The 21,784-nt window shown below is 48.8% G+C and overlaps 1 protein-coding gene across 7 annotated transcripts in view; it reads right to left on the reverse strand.

The window, feature by feature from the left end:
• LOC119862310 (myosin phosphatase Rho interacting protein) overlaps positions 1-21,784 on the reverse strand; it is a 170,926-nt gene that overhangs the window by 82,583 nt on the left and 66,559 nt on the right. For all 7 annotated transcript variants that reach the window (XM_043493433.1, XM_038418815.2, XM_043493434.1 and 4 more), the window contains exon 4: positions 1,401-1,552. In XM_043493433.1, the coding sequence (XP_043349368.1) occupies positions 1,401-1,552 (152 nt within the window). The remainder of the gene's footprint in view (positions 1-1,400; positions 1,553-21,784) is intronic.

Here is a 21,784-nt window from a genome sequence, read left to right on the forward strand (position 1 = left end):
ATGGTCAAACACTGATGCTGGCAAATGGCCCAGGTACGGGCTGCACACACACTCCTAGCCATCGCTCAGGCTTCCTGGAAAATGCAGGATTGGAGCTCAGACCACAGAATCCATCCCCTTTCCAAAGCAGGTTCCGGCCTCACTTCCCTCCCCACATCCTGTATCAGACACTGATCAGAGCCAAAAGGCAGGTAGTGTGCAGAGCAAGGCAGAATTCTGGAACAGCAATTTCTGTAGACCTGCAGCTACACACAACTGCACATGCTGCTTAAACCAGGACACACTGGGGCCAAATTCTGCCCTCGGTTACAACCCTCTGGTTCAGTGAGGCAACTGAGGGCAGAATCTGACCCACTGCTTTTACAAGAACAAGGAAGACACAAAGCTGGGTTAGTTTATGAGGCCTATTTAGTACCATACTATAGCCTGGACGCAGAGATGGGATCTGCTACTATTACAGACTTATCTCTGTTCTGATGTTGCATGACCAACCCCTCTTGCAAATCGTCCTGTGGGCACTGGGCTGTGCAATGGGTGATTTGCACCCATCATAATTTCATAGCATTTATGGCCAGCAGGGACCTTTAGAACATCTGCTCTGACCTCCTGTATCTCTCAGGCCATTAAATTTCACCCTCTTACCCCTGCCCTGAGCCCAGTGACGTTAGACTAAAGCATTTTAATCCTCAGGAGACTCGACTGTTGGAACTGGTGGCAGCGGTACCTTCAACATTCAGATGCCCATGAAACACAAAGCACCAAGAATGCACTGGGGATCCCTCTCTCTAATGCATGGGTCTCAAAGAATGGAAAATCCAGAAGAGAGGAACAGAAGACGACATGGGCTGGGCTAGCACACGTCCAGCATAGGGCAGCAGTGCATCTTCATTCCCAGCCAAGGGCCACATCAAGGGGTGGTATCACCCCATGGCAGAAGTGGGGGAATAACTGACACTGAGGAATGCTTTGAAAGACTTTGCCACCGTGCTCCATATCTCAGTAACAATGAGAGCTTTCCTTCACCACCCCCATCCATTTGCCTCCACCTAGCATGGCAGGAGCACATGTTAGGGTGAGGCTTGGGGTGGCATAGTTTTCATGGCTTTCCACCCCGGGCATCTCTGTTGAACTCCAGTGGAAGGGGGACAAACACCACAGTCGCTTGGGTTTTGTGAGCAGCCACCAACTAAGAACTGGGTGGAGACCCACCACAGAAATAGCTGTGGGAGGACAAAAGACACTACCCGATTGAGCAGGATTCAGACAAAGCAAGAGGTGCCATATCACAAGTCGCTTGAGCCGTCCAGCCCTCTCAGTCTCTGGTGCCACCCCTGTGCTGCAAACCTAAGAGACAACCCCACATGACCTCCGGGAAGGTAAATCCCAGGGCCTTGACTCACCCACTGATGATCTCCTTGTTCTCAGCTCGGATGAAGTGCTCCTTCTCGGGGGTCAGGATGCACAGGGAGAACTTCTGTCCCGTCCGGCTCTCCCCATCCACAACATCCGTGCACTGGTTCATGTTGATGGTGCCCTGTGGGAGGGTCGTGGGCTGGAACAGAAGGAGGCAGGTTTTAAAAGAAGGAGTAGAGGAGCCGAACACTGCCTGGTAGCCATCCCACCCCCACCCAGCAGCATAGAACCCAGCACTCTCCACACATCTATTCATTCACAAGCTCAGGAGTCCAGCTGACTGTGCCATCCGTAACTCTGCTCCAGACTTTCCTATCCCATCGCCCTTTGCCCAAGGCAAAGCTTCACTTAAGCCACCCCTTGGTCTCTGACAGTTCGCAGAGCCGGCCATGTACAGTCCCAGCTCCCATTCTGGACAGGCAGCCCTTCCCCTCCACGACTCGCAGGAAGTGCTACCTCCAGCCAGGCAGATTCCGCAACCACCCAGGGCTGGGGAAACCTGCTAGAAGAACCAACTCTCCCGTTCGCCTGGTGTTTACATCAATGCTCACTGCCCCGAAGATCTAAGAGGCATTCAAACAGAGTTCCATTGGCTGTCCCAAATACTGTTCCATTTATTGCTCGCCATCAGATCTGACCTGCCACAGCTCCTCCCTCCACCCGGCTCCCACAACCTGCCCCCACTACCAGCCTTCCCAAAACCTCTCCCAGTCTGGCTGCCTCCAATCCTCCACCACCATTTGCTTTGTTGGAGGGACAGGCTCCTGTCTCCATGCACGTCTTTCCCCAGGGCCAGGGGGGAACGCCAAGCAAAAAAAACTGGTAACTTGCTCTCAATGGCAAGAAGAGTTACGAACCTTGGTATCAAGGTATTCCTGCATGGCTATCATTCGTAAGAGACATCAGGCCCCTGCTCCCCTGGATACTTCGCAGACTGATCGCTGTGTAGACACCCATTCACCGAGGGTTACAGAAGACCTTCCCTGCAACACAGCCTGACCAGCTGGCAGGACAAACATTACATACCCAGGCACCCCATTAAAAACGGCCTAATGATTCCAACTCCAAACAGAAACTGCAGGAGGAAACAGCAGCTGCAAGGGCTGACATGCCCCCACGCTACAAAAATAGAAAGCAAATCGCAGGCAAAATAACCATCACACACAAGCGCAGACAGAGCAGAGTCCCGGCTCTGAGCAGATGCTTCTGGTTCTGACTTCCTGCAGCTTGGCCAGGCCGGCTCTGGGATCAGAACCTAGGCAACAGCTGCCATGATTTCAGGCAGCTGTTGCTAGCACGATTCCTGGACCAGCTCAGACGGGACCTTGTGGAACATGGTCTGAAGGCTACCCTGTAAAACGGTGCTATTTTAACTGAAGGCCACAACACGCTGAGCATCAACTACTTGAAGTGGGGGCTCGGGATGGGCAGGAAGAGGACTAGTCTATGGTCTACACTGTAGGACGTGTAGAGTCAAGAGATCTGGTTCCTGACCTTTAACACACAGTGTGGCCTTGCAGTGTACAAACAGCACCACCCCAGTGTTTTAACCTTGTTCCTGAACCGGGAGTCAGCCCTGCTAGAATCCAAGGCCAAGAATCATCAGAAGAAATCAAAGATTTTGGGCGCTCAACTTAAATCTCGTATGAAGGGGCCTCATTTTCAGAGGAGCTCAGCACGCGCCTCTCAAGCTAGGCAGCTAAAAATTGAGGCACTGAAAAGCACCACTGAAAAATCTTGCCCCAAAGCTTTAACAAGGCTCAGGAACACAGTTAACACATGGACTACACCACAGCATAGCCTCGCTCTAACTGCTGGGTGCTGTCATGTGTGAGCAAATCCCTTCACGGGGTAGCTAATATAGTACAGTGCAGATAGCGCTGTAGCATGGCTGCCAGCGAGCCAAGCTAGGCTCCAGCTATCCACAATGCCCCCAGCTGATGCTCAAGGCACATGGGATATGTCTACGTTGCATTTAAAAACCTGCGCCTACTCATGCCAGCTGTCTCAGAACCACTGGGCATGGGCTAAGGGGCTGTTTAATTGCAGTGTCAGCGCTTGGGCTAGAGAAGTGAAGGGATCTTTCCCCCACCAGGAAGGGCGATCTCATGTCATGCCCCATCTTTATGGCCATGATTGCGCTCCCCGTCTTGCTCCGTTTTGTGTTTTTCTTATACAGACACACGGGCTAACGTCACACTGCTCCGGACCTGACCCTTGTCCGGGAAGGGGGAGGAGGAATCTGATTTTTCATTTGGCTGGGTGGGCAGCCAGCCAAGCCCGAGTACACACTCTGTAGGATTTTCCCATTAAAGTTAATGAAACATCAAGTTTGCCGGCATCTGCGCCTGCCGGCCTCGAGGCCCCACATTAATCTGCCACGGCTGTCTAAGCAGGTGCCCGAGCCGCTCTTACACGTGTGGGGAGAAGCAGGGGGATGGAAGGAATTCAGTTCCCTACTGTCTGAGAGACACTGAAGATACAGTCGTCACCTGGGAAGATTATTAAAGAGACAGCGGCCTGTGCTAGGGGGTGGGAGGAGAGGGGAATTTCCACTGCCCTGGGCTCTCCAACACCTGCAAGGCCATGGCACAGGAAGGCCAGGCAGATGCAGGAGCATGCAGGTGCTGTGGAATAGGCAGGCCTTCTCCTCAGGCCGCAGAGAAACCCACCCTGTGGAAATGATTTCTACAAGGGGTGGGAGAGAGTGCGGCTCAGTCACTAGAGTGGGAGGCTGGGAGTTCAGGAGACCAACTGCCTACGTTCAGCTCTGCCACTGACATACTGTGTGACCGTGGGCGGCCACTTGGCCTCAGTTTCCCCAACTGAGGAACAGGAATAATGCATTTCAATCTTTGGGAAGTGCTTTGAGAGCCAGGGTCAATAAAGGTGCTAGCAGCGCCCAGCAATGACTCAGGCTCAGTCTACACTATGAGCTAGGGGTGTGATTCCCAGCACATATTCGTGCTACCCCTCATCAAGCTAGTGAGAGAACAAACAGCTGCGTAGTCACGGTCATATGAGTGGCAGCAGTGCAGGGATAGCTTACCTGCATCAAGGACATGCCCACCAGTTTCAAGCAGGTTTGTACTCGGTGCAGCATGGCTCCACTTCCCGTGCTATTGCAGCTACACTAGGTCATAGTGCAGACGTAGACTACGGGACAGGTGGTGTACATCGGAATTCCTCTCCTGACTTCAGCAGAAAAACACTGAGGATCTGGCCCTGTTACATCACAGCTGGCATCTTCTTTGTTAACGTGCTGCAGGGCACAGGAGAAGGTGCTACTCTGTTCCCCTCTTTCGATTCCCGGAGCATATTCTCCCACACTGATCCAGGAGAGGAGGAGTCCACAGCAGCAGCAGCCACCACGTCCAGGGCCAGAGCCCAGGGAAAAGGTAGGTAGCGTCAGCACCCCTTAGCTACACTCCCCACAGATGGAGACGGCAGGATCCTGCATGTCCTTGTGGGCAGGGGAGGATTTTTTGCATGCATTTTTGTAACAGTCTTTGGGATGGATCCTGATCCAGTGACGGGAGTGGAGTCAATTCATCCCCAATCCATTGAGAGAGGGTTGGGTTTGAACCAGTCTCTAGACATAAAATGTGCGCTACATGGAGGGCATTGCAATCCCCAGCGAGGCGCATGGTTGCCCCATGACACCCCTTGCTGCAGTACAGTCCAAACCTCGGGATACACTTGCGGCAGCATGTAGAGTGCAGACACCGCATACCCAGCCAGCCTGGGTATAAACAGCAGTGGACTTGACTTGGATGAGCAAAGCGGCCTACATGCCCGAACCCCCAGGGTGGAGAACCGTGCCGGGTATGTACATGTCCAAGCCTTGCCTCCCATGTTCATACTGCTATTTCAGCAGTGTAGCATCCCAGTGAAAGGCTCCCGCAGCTCCCCTCCTGCCAGACACCTTCCCTGCTGCTAGAGCCTTTCACTGCTGCATGCAGCCACACATATAGTGCCTGAACTCTACACACCGTCACAAGTATAAACATAATTTAAGATTCCAGCTCTGCCTTCTCCCTTTCATGTGGGCTGCAAAGGCCTAGTGCCTCCCCCTCTAATCGGCAAATGCTGGCCTCAAAACAAGGGCACAAAGAAGTAGGCAACTGACCCTTTAATAGGCAGCACCCAGCCTAAGGCCCTGGGGTTACTTGCAAAAGCCAGAGAGGATCCAAGCCAGGAAGGGGGAAGCAAAAGAACATGGAAGGGACTCAGACAAGGGGGAGAGGAAAAGAAGCAGAGAGAAAGTGCGACAGGGAGTGGGAGGGGTGTCGGTGCTCATTGAAGCTGACAGGTCCATCTGGAGCAGTCATTCCTTCTCATCCGATTAAAGTATCGCCTCCTGCACTGGCCCCCCCCAACTCTCCCACTCCTTCACTCCCATCACCGCCTCCAGCTGCTTCAACTGGCAGCAGCCCTCTCACACAGAGCCCTTTGAAACCCCACTTCCTCCAGGACCCAAAGCGGCAGAGGCTGGAGGCCTAATATTCTCGGATCAGCTAACCTGAGTTGGCTGCCCATGAAAAGCCTGCCTTGGCCCACAGAGTCCTCCCCCGGCCAGACACTGGGACCACCAGCACATTGCAACAAGGAGTGTTCCCAAAACGGCTCTACAACGGACTGATCTCAGCACCAGCCTCCATTTGGGCCAGCCTTCAACCCCTTCCTTGCTCCCCATATCCCTCTCCCTAGCACCGCTTAGACCCTTGCTGTGAAAATAGCAAGGTGAGCAGAACAGAAGCCTACACGTTTCAAATACTGTGAAGAGGAAGAGAAAGAGGGCACAGAGAAAGCATCCAAACCAGCTTCTCTGACACTTCCTCCTGCAGATGGTGAGGCTGGCAAGGAGAATTATTTTTGGCAACCATTGTAGAGTGCTTTGCCATGGAAACGAACACAGTTACCACTGAAGCATCTTCAAGAGCTGCCTATACAGTTAAAAAAAAATAAGTGAGGAAGCATGGACTAGTGCTTAGCGCAAGGGGTTGGGAATCAGGATTCCTGGGAATCTGGTCCCAACTCTGTCACAGATTAACTGTGATCTTGGGCAAGTTACTTAACCCCACTGTCCTAAGTTTATCCAGATGTAAAATGTGGAAAATGTTTCCCTACCTCACAAAAACACTGAGAGACTTAACTGTATATATTATGATAGAGCCTAAGGGCCAAACAAGAACCACTGTGCAAGGTGCTGTACAAACACAGGATAAGTGACGGTCCCTGCCCTCCTTGTTCTGTGTTTATACAGCAGCTAGCACAATGGAGTCCAGGTCCATGCTAGGCGCTACAGCAATACAAATAATACTAAACAAGACAGACAAAATGAAGGGGGGAGGGACAGAACATACAAGACTCCAGGCAAGATTATTAAGTGACCAGTGATTCTGGGTGCATCAATACGGAAGGGCTCAGCCTCAGACATGTTAACAGGTCTTGATTTCCAAAGGTCAGGGAATCACCACTTTCTGAGAATCAGGCTCCCCTAGGGCATCTCAAGTTAGGCAGCCAAAAATCGGAGATGCCTAAAAATCACAAGTCCCTTTTGAAATCCTTGGGCCTGGTGTTTGTGAATCACTTTGAGATCTGCGGGGAAGGAGGAACGGATGGACCAAGTACACAGTTACATCATGTTCCAGAAACCATAGGCTGGCACTGCCATTTGATGTGGCAAGGAAGTCGATCCCTAAAAGGATTTTTTTGTCTTGTACAAAAATAAAACCCAGCTTTCCAGTAACTGTAAATATTGTGGGGGAGGAGGGAAAGAGGAGGGAGAAACTTTCACGAACTCCAACTAGAGTCCTAGAAACACCATCGCTTCACTTTTCTGTGGTAAAGCCTGAGCTTTCACTCCTCTGGACTGTTGTGTAAATTCAGTCCTGCTCCCTGCTCCGATCATGCCAGGGACCAAAGCCAGGCCAACCGAAAGAGGGGCTCAGACTTGTTCCCGAAGAATCTGGTTATTTACCAACACAAAGGACAGCCCGGGCCACTGATTCACTTATGCTGCTATTCTCTGTCCTCCTTTAAGGAGAGCTAAAGCACAAGCGAGAGAAGGCCTTCAAATGGCGGCTCCGCCATGTTGCTGGCAGCACATGGGCCCAAGTGACAGTTCAGCAGGATGCGTTGGCAGGCTGCTCAAACTTTCCGTGACGCGTGGGGTGACCAGTCAAGATTTCCCATGAAGGGCTAAAACAGCCACATTACAGGAGGGCACCAGGAAGCCTGAGATACAGTTGGCTGGACTCAGGCCTGCGTACTGCGGGGTGGATGCTGGAGCCCTGGATTGGGCCCGGGTTCAAAAATTCTCAACCTAGGGTCAGTAATCAGAGTTGCTGCCCTAGCCCTGGGTTCTCCAACCCAGGGTCCAGTGACTCAAGTTCCACCACCCCTGGGCTTATATTGCAGTGCAGACCCACCCTGCAGTCTCCTGGGAGGAGTTTCAGGTAATAGAGCCCTGGCACCTTTATTTGTGGAAAAACCTGAGTGTCTCTGGATTAAGTTTAGAAGTGTGTGTAACAAGAGTGATGTCATGGTGGGAGTCTGCTATAGACCACCGGACCAGGGGGATGAGGTGGATGAGGCTTTCTTCCGGCAACTCACGGAAGCTACTAGATCGCATGCCCTGATTCTCATGGGTGACTTTAATTTTCCTGATATCTGCTGGGAGAGCAATACAGCGGTGCATAGACAATCCAGGAAGTTTTTGGAAAGCGTAGGGGACAATTTCCTGGTGCAAGTGCTAGGGGAGCCAACTAGGGGGAGCGCTTTTCTTGACCTGCTGCTCACAAACCGGGTAGAATTAGTGGGGGAAGCAAAAGTGGATGGGAATCTGGGAGGCAGTGACCATGAGTTGGTTGAGTTCAGGATCCTGACGCAGGGAAGAAAGGTAAGCAGCAGGATACGGACCCTGGACTTCAGGAAAGCAGACTTTGACTCCCTCAGGGAACAGATGGCCAGGATCCCCTGGGGGACTAACATGAAAGGGAAGGGAGTCCAGGAGAGCTGGCTGTATTTCAAGGAATCCCTGTTGAGGTTACAGGGACAAACCATCCCGATGAGTCGAAAGAATAGTAAATATGGCAGGCGACCAGCTTGGCTTAATGGTGAAATCCTAGCGGATCTTAAACATAAAAAAGAAGCTTACAAGAAGTGGAAGCTTGGACATATGACCAGGGAAGAGTATAAAAATATTGCTCGGGCATGTAGGAAAGATATCAGGAGGGCCAAATCGCACCTGGAGCTGCAGCTAGCAAGAGATGTCAAGAGTAACAAGAAGGGTTTCTTCAGGTATGTTGGCAACAAGAAGAAAGCCAAGGAAAGTGTGGGCCCCTTACTGAATGAGGGAGGCAAGCTAGTGACAGAGGATGTGGAAAAAGCTAATGTACTCAATGCTTTTTTTGCCTCTGTTTTCACTAACAAGGTCAGCTCCCAGACTGCTGTGCTGGGCAACACAAAATGGGGAAGAGATGGCCAGCCCTCTGTAGAGATAGAGGTGGTTAGGGACTATTTAGAAAAGCTGGACGTGCACAAGTCCATGGGGCCGGACGAATTGCATCCGAGAGTGCTGAAGGAATTGGCGGCTGTGATTGCAGAGCCCTTGGCCATTATCTTTGAAAACTCGTGGCGAACGGGGGAAGTCCCGGATGACTGGAAAAAGGCTAATGTAGTGCCCATCTTTAAAAAAGGGAAGAAGGAGGATCCTGGGAACTACAGGCCGGTCAGCCTCACCTCAGTCCCTGGAAAAATCATGGAGCAGGTCCTCAAAGAATCAATCCTGAAGCACTTAGAGGAGAGGAAAGTGATCAGGAACAGTCAGCATGGATTCACCAAGGGAAGGTCATGCCTGACTAATCTAATCGCCTTTTATGATGAGATTACTGGTTCTGTGGATGAAGGGAAAGCAGTGGATGTATTGTTTCTTGACTTTAGCAAAGCTTTTGACACGGTCTCCCACAGCATTCTTGTCAGCAAGTTAAGGAAGTATGGGCTGGATGAATGCACTATAAGGTGGGTAGAAAGCTGGCTAGATTGTCGGGCTCAACGGGTAGTGATCAATGGCTCCATGTCTAGTTGGCAGCCGGTGTCAAGTGGAGTGCCCCAGGGGTCGGTCCTGGGGCCCGTTTTGTTCAATATCTTCATAAATGATCTGGAGGATGGTGTGGATTGCACTCTCAGCAAATTTGCGGATGATACTAAACTGGGAGGAGTGGTAGATACGCTGGAGGGGAGGGATAGGATACAGAAGGACCTAGACAAATTGGAGGATTGGGCCAAAAGAAATCTAATGAGGTTCAATAAGGATAAATGCAGGGTCCTGCACTTAGGATGGAAGAATCCAATGCACCGCTACAGACTAGGGACCGAATGGCTCGGCAGCAGTTCTGCGGAAAAGGACCTAGGGGTGACAGTGGACGAGAAGCTGGATATGAGTCAGCAGTGTGCCCTTGTTGCCAAGAAGGCCAATGGCATTTTGGGTTGTATAAGTAGGGGCATAGCGAGCAGATCGAGGGACGTGATCGTTCCCCTCTATTCGACACTGGTGAGGCCTCATCTGGAGTACTGTGTCCAGTTTTGGGCCCCACACTACAGGAAGGATGTGGATAAATTGGAAAGAGTACAACGAAGGGCAACGAAAATGATTAGGGGTCTAGAGCACATGACTTATGAGGAGAGGCTGAGGGAGCTGGGATTGTTTAGTCTGCAGAAGAGAAGAATGAGGGGGGATTTGATAGCTGCTTTCAACTACCTGAAAGGGGGTTTCAAAGAGGATGGCTCTAGACTGTTCTCAATGGTAGCAGATGACAGAACGAGGAGTAATGGTCTCAAGTTGCAATGGGGGAGGTTTAGATTGGATATTAGGAAAAACTTTTTCACTAAGAGGGTGGTGAAACACTGGAATGCGTTACCTAGGGAGGTGGTAGAATCTCCTTCCTTAGAGGTTTTTAAGGTCAGGCTTGACAAAGCCCTAGCTGGGATGATTTAACTGGGACTTGGTCCTGCTTTGAGCAGGGGGTTGGACTAGATGACCGTCTGGGGTCCCTTCCAACCCTGATATTCTATGATTCTATGATTCTATGATTTAAAGGGGACAGGACAGGAGGGAAATTGCAGTTTTTATTCCTATTCCTTCCTCCCCTTTGCCAGCCACGAGAGGGAATATCCAGATTCACCAGAATACGTGCTTGGCAGATTAGCATGGCTGAGGCTGCGTCAACACCCAGGGAGGATGCTGCTGCAAAGACAGCAATTGCATGGCATGGTTTGTCCCTTCGCCCATCCTTGCACTGGTAAGAGCGCATCCCACTCAACTCAGAGGATAGGTCTATCAATGGCCATTAGCCAAGATGGTGAGGGATGCAACCCCATCCTCTAGGTGTCCCTAGCCTCTGGCTGCCAGAAGCTGCAACTGGACAACAGGGGATGGATCGCTCGAAGATTACCTGTTCTGTTCATTCCCTCTGGGGTACCTGGCACTGGCCACTGTCAGTCGACAAGATACTGGGTTGGATGGACCTTTGGTCTGACCCAGTGTGGCTGTTCTTATGGGAGTGGGCTAGCGACCCCAGAGACCTAACTAATTACACACCTGCTAAGTGTTGTTACAATGGATGAGGCCAGATTGAGGATGTGGGCTTGGAAAGTGGCTCTGCTAAACATGGAGTTCGCAGCGCTGAGTGAGTAACCTCTGCCAACGCGGGCAGGATTTCACACAGCCAGCTGGCCCCCCAGCTCAGCCCCAAGCATCAGCAGCCAGTTTGAAGGAGCTGAAGCCAAAAGGTACAGGGCAAAGGTCGGGGGAATCACACAGTCTCTCACACCCGAAGTGCAAACAAGCACACACCTTGAGCAAGTGTGGGCACCACCCTTCCACTGCTGCTGTATAATCTGATCCCCCAGGGTCCCCGCAAACACAGGACACTGCCAAGAGAAAGCAGTGGGGGAAATGAGCCAGGCAAATGGACTCTCTTTAGCAAAAGATAGCAAAGGTAAACATCGGATGGGACAACCCATGCCAGCCCAGGGCAGGAACCTGGAAAGCCAGGAACAAGCAGTCTCCTTGGGGTGAAACACTGACTCTCCAAACCAAACCAGTGGCACAGCCAACAGACCTAAGAGGGAGGAGAACCCTGAATGGGCTTTACTTAACCCGATGCCAGTACAGCTGAACATGGAGATGCCTGTGCCACACAACTGGCAGAGCAGACCCACGCACGACGGAGAGAGAGGAAAGGGAAAACCACATAGGAAAAAGAATAAAACGGACACAAATCTGACATCAGGAATCATAACATCCAAAAGCCAGTAGGAGAACACTTCAACCTCTCTAATTACTCAGTGACAGACTTAAAGGTGGCAAATTTGCAACAGATAAGCTTCAAAAACAGACTCCAACAAGAAGCTGCTGAACTTGAATTAATATGTTTCCAAGTAGCAGCCGTGTATTCTGCATGTATTCGCAAAAAGAAAAGGAGTACTTGTGGCACGTAAACTAGATACCATTAACTTAGGTTTGAATAGAGACTGGGAATGGCTCGGTCATTACTCTAATTTAATCTATTTCCCCATGTTAAGTATCCTCACACCTTCGTGTCAACTGTCTGAAATGGGCCATCTTGATTATCACTTCAAAAGTTTTTCCCCCCTGCTGATAATAGCTCCTCTTAATTAGTTAGCCTCTTACAGTTGGTATGGGTACTTCCACCTTTTCATGTTCTCCGTATGTATAAATTTCTTACTATATTCTCCATTCTATGCATCTGATGAAGTGAGCTGTACCCCACGAAAGCTTATGCTCAAATAAATTTGTTAGTCTCTAAGGTGCCACAAGTACTCCTGTTCTTTTTGGGAATACAGACCAACACAGCTGCTACTCTAAAACCTGTCATAGGATAAATAGGGACACAAGACACGTGGCAACTTACCAGAAAATACCCAGCCCTCGCAGGCCTTTCCCAATTGTCAATAACCCTCCCCGCAGAGTTTTACCTTCCTCTTGGGAGGAAGACAAAAGTTGGCACACCAAGGGTCTAACCCAGGAGTTATTTATCCTGAGTAGCCCAGGAGTCAGAGAAGAGAGACTCTGAAGCTAGGTAAGTGTACATACCACAAAATGGAACACACACACACAGTACAAGCAGAAAATCAACTTCTACAGGAACCTGAGTTTCCACAGAGAGGGCCAAGGCAGTTTGCTCATTGCTAGTGACTGTACTGTAGGGTACAGAAAGAAAAGCTTCTAGATAGTGCAGAGGTTCCTGAACTGTGGACTGCAGAGCACTTGCTGGTTGTCTGCAGAGTGCTGGGCAGTGACACAGTGCTGGCCCCTCTTCCTTATCTCCATCTCCTAGACTGCACTTAAGGAAGCTGCAGATGCATTAGATGTCCATGCCAATGGTGCAGTTACCACCAGGATGCCAGGGAAGGGCAGCAGGGCCATGATTGTGAATAGGAAGGTAGGTAGTTACTAAACCCTCTCTATTAAAATGTGCAGCCCGTTCTGGAAGAGTCTGAAGCCCCCTGAGAGCATGCATTTCACCTGCAGGATGCAAGCTTGACCGGTAGTGACTGGAAGGTATTACTCTCTCGTGGTTTTTCACAGGGCTGAGGGAGGGTCTCCGGTCTCCCTTCACTTCCTACCAGGCAGGTGTCTGCACCATCACAACTAGCACTAACTGGGCTCCAGTATCAGCAAAGGAGCAGGGGAATTGTTGGGTCTTAGCAGCTGAAACCCAGCACCTCTCCCAGCACGAGTCACCCAGTTATACTAAAAACATTCCTTTGGACCAGTGCTAAAGTTGCATTTAATTTTTTTATTTTTTAAAGGAAAGTAAATACCAATACGGGGAGGAGGAGTTAACACAGGGATGCCAGAGACAATCACAAGGCGGCAATGTCAGTTAAGCCTTCAGACGTGATATAAAGCTACACATGCAAATATTCATTGGGAGCCAGATCACAAGCCTGCTGCAGTCAGTGGAAGCCTTTGGGTCCAGCCCCGGCCTAGCACGCATGAGCCAAGGCTGATGCTCCAATCTTAGCTTGAGCTTCAATGCCTGTGATCCTCCTCATTCCATCCCCACGATGGACAAGAAAGATGGAGTAGCAGCTCCTATCCTGTATGTTCCGGGCCGGATTCAATCCCGGCTCCACAAATGCAACTCTCCCCACCCCAATTCGAACAGGAGTCTCTGCATGGAGCGATGGCACTATGCCTCAAGAAAGCATGAAGAGGTGAGAGACTGAGAGACAAGGCTTAGCTATGTCCTCTCTGCTGAGGCAGGGAGCAAAGCCACAGTCACTGTCCAGTGAAAACGGCAAGCACAAAATGGTGCCCTCCATTCTGTCAGTTTATAACACACTGGCACCAGGGGAGGGCGCAGGAGAGCAAGCACACAGTATGAGCAATTGCAGATCTAGATGCTAGTAGTATCATTGGAGTAAGAGCCAAGGAGGAATTGCATTAGCGTTTCCCTTAGGTAGGACAGATAGTATTTATACACACACTTGCCTACAGCATGCATTCTGATTCCAACACGAAGCCCATGGAATACACTCCTCAGCTGGGGTTACCAAACATGCAAGACGCACTGTGCTTGACTTTCCACTTCTATAACCTCATCATCAAGTCTTCCCAGTGAACTTGGATTAGACCCCAGAGACCTTTCACAGAGAACAGCACACAAGCAGCACTGGAGAGAAGACGTCTGTCTCTCCCGAGCCTCCCACCTCTCTTGTGCAAGCTCTGAATCATTTCCTGATGAGGTTCCATCTTCTACAACGCAGAAAAGAGTTCAACGTCAGAGCCAACGGGAAAGGAATAAAGTGTTCCGAATTCTGTGCTCTACAGGAAATTAAACAAAGCAGCTTCACTATCTGTCCCCCTCCCCCCCCCAAAAAAAAACAACCTAATACCGGGTCAGCCTAAAGAGGATTCTCTACAAGCCAGCCTAATCCGCCGTCCAGATCCAGTAAGACTTGCAACAGTACTCTGGGCTCAGCCCTGCACCACTGCAGTCGACGGGAGCAGAGCCAAGCCATTAGACACATTTCAGAGCTGAACCTTAAGCAGAGATGCTGTGTAAAAAAGCCCAAGTTCAGGCCTGGCCCAGTGCAACCATCGTCCGGGGGCACTGCCCCTGGATGCCCCACTGCCTTCAGATAGAACAGTCCATGCCTCAGTAGCAACAATCCCCTTAGGGACTGCTGGGTTCCCAAGCTGCAGTCTGAGATGAGGGTGGAAAGGTGCCTTCTTGTCTGGTTCTGCTGCCAGGGAGAGCACTATCCGGGAGCCTTTGCAGTCGCCACCAAGTCACTTGCATGGCTTATGGTCAAGGGCAGCCCTTTTAATGCATGCTTGAAGGAAGAGGACCAGGTAACACTTTGCAATGGGTGGAACACCCGAAGATCTGCAGCTTCAGTCTCAAGGATCAGCCCGACCTCATAGATCTGTCAATTGAGACAACAGCAACAAGCTGGGTGGGGTGGAGTCACACCTGAATTTCTTCAGCCCTCAACAACTCAGTCTGTGTTTGGGGCAGTGGGAGGGAAGGTTCCTGGTGGAGCAAGGGGTAGCTCCAGTCTGAATCAAACCCAGTTACCTATCCCTACTCAAAACACCAGAAGAGCAACACAGGACAGTGCACCGACACCCCAGGAAAGACCCTGGAATTCCAACACGCACCCCGTGCCAGACTGGCCTTGATTTTTAACATGCTGGTGTTTAAGGGCTTTTAGCAGCTGGCACAGCTGCTCAGTTCGCTGGGAAGCCACAAGTTGCAGAGCAATGGGCCCCGCTCAGAATTCAGAAGCGGCCAGTTCACAGTCCATACCAATCACTATGTGACACCACAGGAAATTTGACTAAAGGCTGGGTCCCTAGTGGACTACCATGAGATACAGGCAGTGAGCACAATTCTGTATGTTCAGGGACTGACAAGGAGACAGCAGGGCTGGAGGCTGAGCAAGGGGAGGGGAAGGAGTGCTGTGGCAAGGGGGCTCAAGCCAAGTTTTGCGTAGACCACCTTTCGAACGTACAGCTCTCCAGAGCTTGATAATTCCCCAAGAACTCAGCACTGGTGAAGGGAACTGGCCAGATGGCCCTGAGGGGCTACAGCCCTGTCTTACCCATACAGCAGATACCATGGGGAACACCAACACATGCTGCTTCTACGCTGCGTCAGCCCTAACTTGGAGTGAACACCTCGGGAGCCAAGTTCAGCCTCTGCAACTTATCCTCTCCTTTGCCTCCCTAGGGAAACTGCCACGGGTGTTAAGAAACCACTCCCAGAATAGACACCAGTTGACATGGGCACCTGTCCCATGGGAACTGGACTGAGACCCACCAATTCATTTCAATTAGGCCTTTGAATTACTTATGGCCACTGGGCTGGATTCCAAATGCTTCATGTCCCATTTCCAGTCCTTGCTTCCTCACAGTGTGCGAGTAAGCAGAACCATTTGGGGGGGGAGGAGGGAAGGGAAAGAGGGGAACAAGGGAAAGAAAGTAACCCTTTTGAGATCCGTGTGGAAGAGAGAAGTCACAGCCAGCCAGCAAGGTATTAAAGGGAGAGAGAAGAGGAGGAAGAGGAAGAGACCTTAACTGTTGTGTGTTTATTCTGTGGGATCCTGCAAGGAGATGTTCATCTTTAGGATTCAGAGGGGTCCTATAAACAAATAGGATTCATCTGTGCCAGACCCTGAATTCTGTACATTTTTTAGATGTTGGGAAGGGAAGGGGAGGACACAGGGTTATGAATGTTTTGGGGACTTTTGGGGCTTAAAACACTTGTCTAGCAGCCATCAGAGGCTGTCAAGCTCTAGTCCTGACCCGCACTGGTCTTTCTCCTTGAACTTCTGCCACTATTGCCAACAGCACAGCTCTGAGCATGGTAGCAATAGCAGGAGCTCTAGCAAAGAGCACACAGGGGGATTGTCTGAGTGCCATGTTCTCTAGATCTACTCCGAATAGGTGCCACGGCACTGTGTGTATTCGTTCCGACACGTTCCAGCCCTCTGGAGCAGCCAAGCTCTCTTACATAACCTGGAATGATTAAATCTGGAACACAACATTAAAAAGGGGCAATGAGGGGAGGAAGCTGAAAACAAACAAAAGGGGCTTTTTATTTTCTGCCAAGAACCAGAGAATTAATTTCTGCACCTCCCATGCCACACTGGTTCCCTTAGTACCCAACCACCCTGCTCGGAAGGATCGAGGCTTGTTACCCATTGCAATCTCACACCAGAGGGATGGCCTTAATGCTGCACGACTTTGCTGGGAGAGCGTCTCTGGTACACGCTTTCCTTAAAAACGATCACGGGCAGAGTTTCTTACTCTGCTCTACATTTCCAATGGGGCTGAAACAGCCGAGGGAATAAACGGAAGAAAAATTCACAACATTTTAGTGCTGAAATATTTTACATTGAATGTTAACATTTTTAAATATAAAATATTCATTAAAAATTAAGTTAGAGAGATTCTCATCCTGAAGGATCGCCAATACTCTGCAAAGTGATCCACAAATTATACAAAGGGCTCCATCTGTTCAGCTATTGCTGAAATGCAGCCACCTCAGGAGTACAAAGCATTGGCTGTTTAACACCAGTGCTACGCTGCCATTTTGGACAAGAAGTGAACCCAACGCAAGAAGAATGGCGGTAACAAGGCTGTGGTTGTGGTTCCCTACACAGCACATGCCCATCAAAGCAGTATGGGTTCATGCCCAGCATTAAGCCAGTAAGAGATACTAGCTTTTGTGTCAGTCCAAAGACTCCAGCCCAGGAATAAAATTCAGCACCAGGCTAAACGAGCAGACAGATCTCAGATCACCACCACCAGCTTTGCCAGACCAAGAGGCAAAGTGAATCCCAGGGCAGAGGGCTCCCAGCTTACACTCTGCCTCCAGAATTCAAACCTGGAGACTGGTAGCTACAGTGCACCAACTAACCTTGCCCACTGGGAGGTGAGCTGGACCAGAGGCCATCTCTGATATTACCCAGGACACAAACCAAGCAGGGCTTTATAAAGTAAACTCAACACCCTGAACTGCACTGAAAACAAAATTGGCAGCCATTGCAACACCTCTGTAATTGAGCCACTATATTCTACGCTAGCCAAACTTCCCATGTGGTGTTCAAGAGAACTCCAGATAGGTCCCATTGCAGTACTTCAGTGTGCTGGTGACCATGGCATAGATACTGCAGCAAGGACACAGCACTGGAGCCAGCTCCTAGGAGCCCTTAATTAAGAGGCTACAGGATCGTTAATGGCCACAAGCAATCAGGATTTCTGTTTTCCATGACAACTAGAATCCGGCATCTCCAGCAGCATGGCAGTTCCATGCAGAGGTATTGTTGGTGGCCTGTACTATTCAAGAGGTCAGATGAGATTATCTGGTGGTCTCTTCTAGCCTGAAACTCCATGACTCTATTCGTTCAGGAAGGGGAAGGGAAAGCAATAGGAATAATATTAATTTGCCTTTCTATAGCAGCTTCCAACTGAGGAGCTCATTGTCCTTTATGCACATTAATTAAGCCTCACGGCATTCCTATGGGACAGTATCATCCCCACCTTACCAGTGGGGAAAAACAAGGCACGGAGGGTATGTCTATACTGCACATTAACCCTGGGTTCTGACTCAGCTTTGAGCCCAAGTCCCACTTCTGTCCACACACAAATCAGTCGGATCAGCAAGCACTCAGGACCCTGCAGGGGGGAGGGAGAGGAGGGAGTCCCTCTGTGACTCAGATCCAAGCTCTGTCATTCTGCAGTGTGGATCCAGGTCAAGCCGCAGACCCGAGTCTGGAGCTCTAGGCAGTGCAGTATCGATGCATCAGCACAGCTAGGAGTCCAGGGATCAGGAACTGCGAAGACAGGTTTACAATGTAGTGTGGATGCTCAAGCATGGACTTAGAAATACACAATATGTCTACACTGCAACATGACCCCAGGGTTTGAACTCAGGCTCAAGACTAACCCCTTTTCATCTATACACAAATTGTGCTAACCCAAGACTCAGATCTAGGGTGCCAGGACCCAACCTGAGTCAATCCAGGGTTCAAGCCCTATTGCTTTGGAGTGTAGATGCAGCCCCACTAGACTTGTGCTCTGGGAATCCTCCAAAAGTATCTCAATTCCATGGGCTGACTTTCTTTGTCCCCTGGAAAGCCAAGTCTGCTGGACAATCAAGTTTTCCAACTCTGTATCACGAACGAAGGGCTAGAGCGGCCACATTCTGGGAGGCTGCTACGAAGTCTGGGATATGGGTGGCTGGACTCTGGCTCACATAAATGAAGTGTAGATGCTGGAGACCCAGCTTGGGGCAGGGAGTTCAACAATTCAAACCTGGGGTTACAAATGAGTGTAGACACTCATGCCCTAGATTAACAAATCCAGTGTCTGCTAACTCGAGTTCTACTAATCCTGGTCTTACGCCATAGTGTAAACAAACCCACTGAATTCACATGTCTGGGTCCCACAGACCCAAGCTTATTGTTCAGCATTGACATACCTAGAGAGGTTTAAGTGACTTTCCCAAAGCCAGAAAATCAGTGGTAAATAGAAACTAGATCTCTTAGCTCCAAGTCCTATGCTTTTATCCAAAAGGGGATATCGTTATGAAACTGAACTAAAGATGTTCTAACAAAGTATAACCCAGCCTCCTATGCAAAAACCATAGATCCAAGAAAAACTCACTAGAAACACACAAAGCCTGGGGAGGAGAAACAAAAACAAAAAATCCAGAGTGATAAATCTGGCACCAGGATAATAGAAAAAAGGAATTCTCTAGTGGAAGGACACCAGTAACGAAAAGCCCTTGCAGTGGCTTTTTGGATGCCTCCAATAAACCTTGATGGTAAGAAGGCAGAGTGGATAAAAATCAATTTACTTTAAAAAAAAATATTATTTTTTCATTTAAATTAAATTATTTTTACAAAAAAAAAGTAACTGATTTACAATTAAATTTGAGATTAATGCAACCTATTTTAAGGCCTAAATTTACTACAATCTATTACAATAACCAAGTAAATACCAAAACAACATTCAAGCCCTACATGTTTGTTGCTAGAATTTTAAAGAAAGCCAAACCACTGAACTGGTGAAAGTCACAGGCTTAGCATGTGGAATCTGGGTTTGTTGATGTGCTAAACTAGCTTTTGACAGCAGTAGCCTCTTCTGCCAGTGCAGAAAGAATATTTTCTTCATTTCAGTTTGTTCAACTAGTTCAGTTCCTAGGTCATTCAAATCTGAGAAACCAATTGGGAGCTGAAAAAGCTGTAAAGTTTGCTTTCTTCTTCCAACCTTTGAATAAAAACAAGGTGAGAGCATGAGATCTACTAGTTCTAAAATCCTGAAGGCCATGGTGAACAATAAGTCCAATTCACTAGCTAAAGCAGCTTCCTTTGCATAATAAACCAGTTTTAAACGCAAAACATGTTTGGCATGTAAATTTATTTGTATGTTTGAATAAACTTACTTTAAAAAAAAAATTTATGTAGCCAGCACATTTAAGGTATTTATTTAAAAAAAATTAAAATGCTGTTTTTGTGCATTTTAATTGAATTTCCAGATTCCATCCAAATACAGTTGGAAACAAATCACAACTAAAAAAGTCAATCAAGTAAAGGGGGGAGGGATAGCTCAGTGGCTTGAGCATTGGCCTGCTAAACACAGGGTTGTGAGTTCAATCCTTGAGGGTGCCATTTAGGGATCCAGGGCAAAAAAATTGGGAATTGGTCCTGCTTTGAGCAGGGGGTTGGACTAGATGACCTCCTGAGGTCCCTTCCAACCCTGATATTCTATGAATAAATAAGAAATGCATCATTCACCATTTTCTAACAAAAATGTATTTATTCAGATTCTTAGTGTTTACATGCATGTTAAGCTATATAATTGTTTAAATAGAGTGTACCCTAGTAAAAAGAAAAGGAGTACTTGTGGCACCTTAGAGACTAACAAATTTATTAGAGCTCTAATAAATTTGTTAGTCTCTAAGGTGCCACAAGTACTCCTTTTCTTTTTCCGAATACAGACTAACACGGCTGCTACTCTGAAACCTGTACTCTAGTAGTTAGTAAAAATGAAGGACCAAGTTATATGAGCCACTTTCCACCTCTTTTTTAAAGATTTAAAAAAAAAAAAAAAAAAAAAAAGTACAAATGCAAAACCAAGATTAAAACTGATGATTTAAATCAAGATTTCCTGCTTGCTGATTTAATTCATGATTAAAATCAGTGATTTCAATCCACCCCGTAAGATCTAAGCACTGTGCTCTGTATAGCATAGCTGCAACCTAGTTGTGTTGAAGGAATTGGTCATTTTGCTGCCTTTGCAATGAAATCCTCTGTGATGCCACGTGATTAGCAGCAGGACAATGGCACGGCTTAATGAGCACTTCATACTGCCTGCCACTAGACACAATGTTATCAATATGGCAACAATGGAACCAGTGCTCTCTATTGGGCAGATTTTATTACATTCTTATAGATCATCTAACAGGCTTATTGTCCTAGATTTATTCATTAGACAAAAGCCTCTCGAAAGTGACCTTAGCTGGCTCAATAAAAGAATAGACTGTAGCAGTCACCCATAGATTCATCAAGTAGGAAGGGAAACCACCATCTCCCCACTCCTTCCGACATAATTAAAGCTAGCCACCTCGCCCATCCCAGATCTCATTCTCCACCTGCGATGAGCACAGGCAGCTGCTCTCCCATACCACAACCAAGTGATTTGGCCTATGAAATATGGTCACTGCTCCCTGCCCTTATCCTCTCCTTTCAGTAGCACCATCCTAAGACATCCTCTCCCCCATCCGCTAGCAGCTCCTAAACTAATGTTCCCAGGAATTTAAATCCTTCTGTAGGTTTAAATCTACATCCATTCTAAGGGCATGCATTACTGCAGAATCTGAGCGCCTCGCAATCTTTACTGTATTTATCCTCACAACACCCCTGTGAGGCAGAAGCAGGGCTATTATCCCCATTGTACAGATGAGGAAACTGAGGCACAGAGAAATTAAGTGAGGTGCCTAGGGTCACACAGGGAGCCTATGGGGGAGCTAGGAATTGAACCCAGGTCTCCCAAGTGCAAGGCCACTGCCCTGATCACTGCCCCCTCCCCTTTAACAGGGAAGCAAGCACAGCACATTTGGCATGATACTCTGAAACTTATCCCACATCTTTAGTGAGGAGCCTAGCATATACAGCAACGAGCCAGTCACCAGGGGTCTGACCACAGCTCAATGGAGTCAATGGGCAGACTCCAACTTGCTTGGGCTTCACATGAGGCTATCGAAAAGTAAGTTATTACTGACAGCGAGGAAGTGCAACATCTTCTCTGGTACACCAAGGTGGA

The sequence above is a fragment of the Dermochelys coriacea genome, chromosome 10 (genome assembly GCF_009764565.3).
Source record: "Dermochelys coriacea isolate rDerCor1 chromosome 10, rDerCor1.pri.v4, whole genome shotgun sequence".
In the NCBI taxonomy this organism is placed as follows: Eukaryota; Metazoa; Chordata; order Testudines; family Dermochelyidae; genus Dermochelys; species Dermochelys coriacea.